At 44.0% G+C, this 7408-nt stretch overlaps 1 protein-coding gene across 1 annotated transcript in view; it reads left to right on the top strand.

The window, feature by feature from the left end:
* Positions 1-4134: 4134 nt before the first annotated feature.
* The window catches only part of LOC141106877 (uncharacterized), a 211149-nt gene continuing 207875 nt past the window's right edge, over positions 4135-7408 (top strand). Inside the window, exons 1-5 of the mRNA XM_073597806.1 lie at positions 4135-4344; positions 4461-4558; positions 4638-4844; positions 6845-6988; positions 7103-7177. Coding sequence (XP_073453907.1) covers positions 4311-4344; positions 4461-4558; positions 4638-4844; positions 6845-6988; positions 7103-7177 — 558 coding nt within the window. The 5' untranslated portion in view covers positions 4135-4310. The remainder of the gene's footprint in view (positions 4345-4460; positions 4559-4637; positions 4845-6844; positions 6989-7102; positions 7178-7408) is intronic.

The following is a 7408-nucleotide window of genomic DNA, read 5'->3' as shown; positions in this document are numbered from 1 at the left end:
AAGAGTCGTTGGTAATTGTCATAGTAAATACAGGTTTGTGCATACATATCACAAACAGTGGAGCAAAGAACATAAGCAATATAGGAAGCTCATTAGTCAGTTAGGCAACGATAATTGTGAAATTCCTAGCCATTATTACTTGTTTATTATCTGCAAAACTGAAACACCCAGTGGAGGCCAATTCCAAATTGTGTGATGACGCACTTGTGTCGTGGCACGTCCACCTTTCTTGGATTGGGCGCATGCGCACGAGCATCCAAAGTGACGTCGGGGCTCCGGCGGTGACGTCAGACGCCGCCGGAACGGGAGACAGATATGAATGTGGCAGAAGCCGCCATTCTCTGCCAGATGCTCGGTGAGAGTGAGAGGATACATCTCTCCTCTCCTCTTGTCCCATAGGAGGGGATTTCCAATTAGAGGTAAGCTCGATTTATACAGCACACTTTTAAAACCATGCGTTTTGAATCAGCCACTTACTAGGTTGCATGCCCCCTTTTGTTTAATTATTTTTCAGATTTTACCTACTCATGCCTTTCAAAAACCGGGATTCAGTATTTTTATTTTTATTTTGATTTTGATTTTCCATCCCTATTGTAATCAAGAAAGGGAAAGGACGGGGGGGGGGGGGGGCACTTTAAATGAAGTACGTGGTTACAAGGGAGTAAAATATGTGAACATAATTGGAATTTATTAGTTGCCATACAAAACAATTTTGTAAAATTACATAAACATGATAGAATGATACAAAAGTTGCATAAATATAATAAAATGATACAAGGGGTAATACAGTACATCTTAATCATAATAGGATATCACATCGGTATGGCAAACAATAGCCTCCAGAGTGCACCAATAACACATTTCGGATAGGTATGTAATCAAGGGTAACACCTGCAAGGACCTCTGGCCTCGTTGATCCAGGAATATGATAATAAGTGTTGGCTGGTACGATATCGTATAAATTCATCAGAAGCATAATATATGGCAGCTCTACGCGTTTCGTGGCTGAAGGGCCACTCGTCAGGAGCAAGCACTTGATGTAACTACGAGTAATAGAATTGATATAAAGTTAAAAGATAAAACTGATATAGAGATGGATGGGGCAAAGTTAAGAACCCCCAAACCAATTGTAGCTAAACTTACTCAGGTTCATGTGGTGGAGATGCAGTGTCGGGTAGCACAAGCCAACCAAAAGTACTCTCAACCGGGAGCTGGGGTGGGTATCTCAGCAGGGGCGCCCAACGGGCATCAATCAGGGCAGGCATAGGCGCAGGAGGCAACCTGAATGTAAAATAAAAAGAGGATGAACCAAGGTGTTCACAATGAAAGGTGGTGACGTGCATGGGTGAAAAAAGGGGATCCGTGATGAAGAATAAAGTGAGTGGTGGAGGTAGCAACCAAAGTGATGGGATGACAAGTGAATGAAGAACAAGACAAGAGGAAAGAAATACCCGCCAAAGCCAGTAGGGAAGTGGGAATATAAGACCAGGGACGTGGTGATGATGTACCTGTGTAGAAGGAACAACGAGGGAGAAAAAGTGAATCCAGGCCGGGTGCAAACAGGTGTGTGGAGGGAAGCCTCGTGGACCAAATGCCGCCCGAAAGACGCCCTTATGAGCGCCGCTACGGGACCACCCACCGACGTCACGCCGCGTAGCAGGAGAGGGGGGAGGGGCAAGGTGGGTCGGGAACCAATTTCCGGCCAGCCGGCCCCGAAACCCCGAGTCTGCTCGTGAGCGTGTTTTCCACACAAGTGGACGCAACAGCGTTCATAGAACGCCGCACGTCCAGATGGGATGCGTGACACTGATGCACAGTGGCAGAGCCCCCACCCCCCCAATCAAGGTAGAGAAAGAGGGGGTAGAGAGAGGGGGGAGAGAGATAGAGGGGAGAGAGAGAAAGGGGAGAGAGGGGTGAGAGATAGAGGGGAGAGAGAGAAAGGGGAGAGAGGGGTAGAGGGGAGAGAGAGAAAGGGGAGAGAGGGGGGAGAGAGAGAGAAAGGGGGAGAGAGAGGAGAGAGAGACAGGGGGAGAGAGAGAGGGGAGAGAGATAGAAGGCGGGAGAGAGGAGAGAGAGGGGGAGGGGAGAGATAGAGATGGGTATACAGGGAGATATACAGAGAGAGAGGGGTATACAGGGAGATATACACAGAGAGAGGAGTATACGGGGAGATATACAGAGAGAGGGGTATACAGGGAGATATACAGAGAGAGGGGTATACAGGGAGATATACAGAGAGAGGGGTATACAGGGAGATATACAGAGAGGAGTATACAGGGAGATATACAGAGAGAGGGGTATACAGGGAGATATACAGAGAGAGGGGTATACAGGGAGATATACAGAGAGAGGGGTATACAGGGAGATATACAGAGAGAGGGGTATACAGGGAGATATACAGAGAGAGGGGTATACAGGGAGATATACAGAGAGAGAGGGGTATACAGGGAGATATACAGAGAGAGAGGAGTATACAGGGAGATATACAGAGAGAGGGGTATACAGGGAGATATACAGAGAGAGGGGCATACAGGGAGATATACAGAGAGAGGAGTATACAGGGAGATATACAGAGAGAGGGGTATACAGGGAGATATACAGAGAGAGAGGGGTATAGAGGGAGATATACAGAGAGAGAGGGGTATACAGGAAGATATACAGAGAGAGAGGAGTATACAGGGAGATATACAGAGAGAGGGGTATACAGGGAGATATACAGAGAGAGGAGTATACAGGGAGATATACAGAGAGAGGGGTGTACAGGGAGATATACAGAGAGAGGGGTGTACAGGGAGATATACAGAGAGAGGGGTGTACAGGGAGATATACAGAGAGAGGGGTGTACAGGGAGATATACAGAGAGAGGGGTATACAAGAAGATATACAGAGAGTTCATAAAGGGCGCAGGAGCGCCTCCCTCCCCCCTCCTGCTCTCTCACATAGATAGATTATTGCATTGCAGGAATCTATCTATGGTCGCCGCTGCCACCCCCTATTCATGTGGCGCCGGGCATATGAATTACAGCAGCGTTTTTTTTCTTTTGGAAGCACCTGATTAGAGCCATCGGCTCTAATAGGCTTGCTGATTAGAGCCGTGGGCTCTAATAGGCTTCCACAAGGGTAAACAGCGGGCGCACTGCTGTGCGTTCGCTGATTACTCATTGTTATGTTAGGAAAGCGAATATATCGCTTCCCTAACACTGACCCGCCTCTCAGCCAATCAGGTGCACCGGGTCTGGCTACCTGTCACCTGATTGGCTGAAACAACAGGTGCCGCTATTGGATGCCTGACGGGACGAGAGTCAGAGATGAGAACGGTGTCGAGAAGTGCCCGCAGGAGCCATGAAGGACCCGCTCGTCGCCGTCACCCGCTGCCCCACCAAGACAGGGTGAGTGCAGGGCAAACAGCGAGTGGGCAGGGGTCACACTGGCAGCATTTAATGGGCACACTGGCAGGATTTGGCACAGTGGCAGCATATGATGGGCACACTGGCAGTATTTAATGGGCACACTGGCAGCATGTGATGGGCACCATGGCAGCATTTGATGGGCACACTGGCAGCATTTTGCAGTGTCAGCATATGATGGGCACCCTGGCAGCATTAGATGGGCACACTGGCAGCGTTTGATGGGCACAGTGGCAGCATTTGATGACACAGTGGCTGCAATTGATGGGCACAGTGGCTGCGTTTGATGGGCACAGTGGCTGCGTTTGATGGGCACAGTGGCTGCGTTTGATGGGCACAGTGGCTGCGTTTGATGGCACAGTGGCTGTGTTTGGGCACAGTGGCTGCGTTTGATGGGCACAGTGGGTGCAATTGATGTTTTTTTTCCAAAATGTTTTCAGTTTGTTTGCGCCCCCCAAAAATTTTGAGCACCAGCCGTCACTGGTGTACAGGGCGATATACAGAGAGAGAGAGGGGTATACAGGGAGATACACAGAGAGAGGGGTATACAGGGAGATATACAGAGAGAGAGAGATGGGTAAACGGGAGTTATACAGAGAGAGGGGTATACAGAGAGGATATAATATAAAAGAAGATGGACAGAGGGAGGGAGATCTCTTCAGGGTAATAACGTGTGATCTGCTTGCAGCTCCTCCTATTCACTTCACTTTCCCGCCCCCCATTTCCTGCTTCCTGGTCACATGTTACCTGTGACATCACAAGGTGAATCTACAGGATAGGAACTAGACGTTACTCCTGGGAGAGGGGTGAGGAAGTAAAAAGAAAACATTGTTGGAACTGGCAGCAGAGGAAGTAATAATATTAATTTATTTAGAAGGACACAAGGATCTCTACAAGGACGTCATGATGGACAATCAGCCGCCCCTCACATCACCAGGTAAGAGGAGACTTTATTGTAAAGGAGAGAGCAGTACGGAGGATCCACCTAGATCCCCCATCATCTGATAAACACATAGAAACAATGTATTCAGTCAGTGTGTGTGTTTCCTACAGATGGATCCAGTAATGGGAACCCACCAGAGAGATGTCCTCGTCCTCTGTATTCCCGGGATTCCACACAGGAAGGTCACACCATCCCTCACCATCATCAGGTAGATGATTGACAATTATTGGTAGTTCTGATTTATACACAGCATGTTTGTTACAATGAATGTTTTATTATATATTCAGAGTGGAAACCTCGGGGATGATAATATTGATGTTAAAGAAGAGTATAAAGAGGAGGATGAAATGCATGGAGTGATGGAGGAGTTTTCAGAAGGACACAAGAATATGGTGGAGCCACCTAATACCAGGAACCCACCAGAGAGATGTCCCCGTCCTCTGTATTCCCGGGATTCCACACAGGAAGGTTACACCATCCCTCACCATCATCAGGTAGGTGGGACTGAGCAATTAGAACTCAAATACAGTGTAGAATTCTACGCTTCAAAATAACATTCTTTTATTAGTGGGAATGCTTTAGCAGTCCCACTATTGTTATTCGTTTTTTTATTTATTTTTCTTCTTATTCCGTACGTTTTTTGGTTCTGCGTAACTTCTGCATACTTTCAGCTATTAAAACCATTCAACTATCAAAATGTTCGTCTCTTTTAGCTGAGGTGTGCTCTTTTTCAACTTTTTTTCTACCATTTATACTTTTTAAAATATTAAGCTTTTTATCACTTTTTTTAACATTGAAGTCTATGGGAGCATGCTTGAAATCCTTAAATTCTTCTTCTTCCGCTCCCAAAAGTTTCAGCTCCTTCATACTTTCACCTACAGACACCAAACAAACTTTAAAATGTTCACAAAATATTCAGCTATCTGGCTATAGCTTTTCAGTTTGATATCTTTTACAGTTTTTGAGAAAAAGCTTTTTGTTTAGAGGTCATTTCAGGAAATTTTAGCCATTAATCAGAGTGTACTGTGTTTGTTTTGTTGCCATGGTTACCAAAGCTTCTGTTATACACAGGGGGGGGGGGAGGTGGCTGGAGCATCTCAGCTCTGATTACAGAGCCCGGGGAGGGGACAGACACACCATGTACTGATTTATAATAGAGGAATATGATGGGGCAGTTTTGATGGGGCAATTCTGATGGGGCAGTTTTGATGGTGGCAATATGATGGGGCAGTTTTGATGGGGACAATTTTTATGGAGCAGTTTTAAAGGTGGCAATATGATGGGGCAGTTTTGATGGGGGCAGTTTTGATGGTGGCAATATGATGGGGCAGTTTTGATGGGGCAATTCTGATGGGGTAGTTTTGATGGGGGCAGTTTTGATGGTGGCAATATGATGGGGCAGTTTTGATGGGGCTATATGATGGGGCAGTTTTGATGGGGCAATTCTGATGGTGGCAATATGATGGGACAATTTTGATGGAGCAATTCTGATGGGGCAGTTTTGATGGTGGCAATATGATGGGGCAGTTTTAATGGGGACAATTTTGATGGGGCAATTCTGATGGGGCAGTTTTGATGGCAGTATGATGGGGCAGTTTTGATGGCGGCTGTTTTAGCAATTTAGCTATTCAGCAATTATTTTTGAAAAAAAAAAAAATTATTTTTGAAAAAAAAAAATTATTTTTGAAAAAAAAAAATTATTTTTGAAAAAAAAAAATATATATTTTTGAAAAAAAAAATATTTTTGAAAAAAAAAATATTTTTGAAAAAAAAATATTTTTGAAAAAAAAAAATTATTTTTGAAAAAAAAAAATTATTTTTGAAAAAAAAAAATTATTTTTGAAAAAAAATATATATATTTTTGAAAAAAAAAAAATTTTTTGAAAAAAAAAATTATTTTTGAAAAAAAAAAATATTTTTGAAAAAAAAAAATTATTTTTGAAAAAAAAAATTACTTTTGAAAAAAAAATTACTTTTAGTTTTGATGGGGCAATTCTGATGGGGCAGTTTTGATGGGGACAATTTTGATGGGGCAATTCTAATGGGGCAGTTTTGATGGCAATATGTTGGGGGTAGTTTTGATGGTGGCAATATGATGGGGCAGTTTTGATGGTGGTAATATGATGGGGCAATTCTGATGGGGCAGTTTTGATGGTGGCAATATGATGGGGCAGTTTTGATGGGGCAATTCTGATGGTGGCAATATGATGGGAGAATTTTGATGGAGCAATTCTGATGGGGCAGTTTTGATGGTGGCAATATGATGGGGCAGTTTTGATGGTGGCAATAGTATGGGGCAGTTTTAATGGGACAATTTTGATGGGGCAATTCTGATGGGGCAGTTTTGATGGCAGTATGATGGGGCAGTTTTGATGGCGGCCGTTTAAGCAATTTAGCTATTCAGCATTCCCACGCATTTTTCCCAGGAAATGCATTTTCTAGTTTCATCTCTTGTTTCCTTTTATAAATCCGTTTTATCATATTTGGGGTTTAGGGTGAACAACTGAAAGACATCAAAGTTGAGGTTAAAGTAGAAAAAGAAGAGAAATCCAGGGATCAGCAGTCTATGGTAGAGGGTGATCCTCTTTATTCCTGGGATTCCACACAGGAGGATCACACCATCCCTCACCATCATCAGGTAGAGATGGGACTGAGCAATTACAACATAAAAGTATTCTAAGCTATGAGATGATATTTTTCTATTAAATCTCTTTCTCTATTTATATATTGTTCTTTCATCTTTGGGGTTTAGGGTGAGAGATTTCCCCCTCCTCTGTATTCCTGGGATTCCATACAGGAAGATCACACCATCCCTCACCATCATCAGGTAGGTGGGGCTGGGCATCTTGACCTAAATATATATTCTAAGCCATGAGATGACGTTCTTCTGTGTAGTCTCTTGTTTTACTTCAACATCTGAAGTGCAGCCTTTGTTACCTACACCCCCCATTCCTAGCTACTTTGAGCGGCCTACATTTTTCACCCCCCATTTTTATTTTTTAATATACATTCTTTTCCTCTGTGGGTCTTAAGCCCAGACACATTGCAGGTCCTCTTC

The sequence above is a fragment of the Aquarana catesbeiana genome, linkage group LG08 (assembly GCF_042186555.1).
Source record: "Aquarana catesbeiana isolate 2022-GZ linkage group LG08, ASM4218655v1, whole genome shotgun sequence".
NCBI lineage: Eukaryota > Metazoa > Chordata > Amphibia > Anura > Ranidae > Aquarana > Aquarana catesbeiana.
The sequence above is the reverse complement of the archived record's forward strand: the minus strand, read 5'-3'. Positions and strand labels throughout refer to the sequence as shown.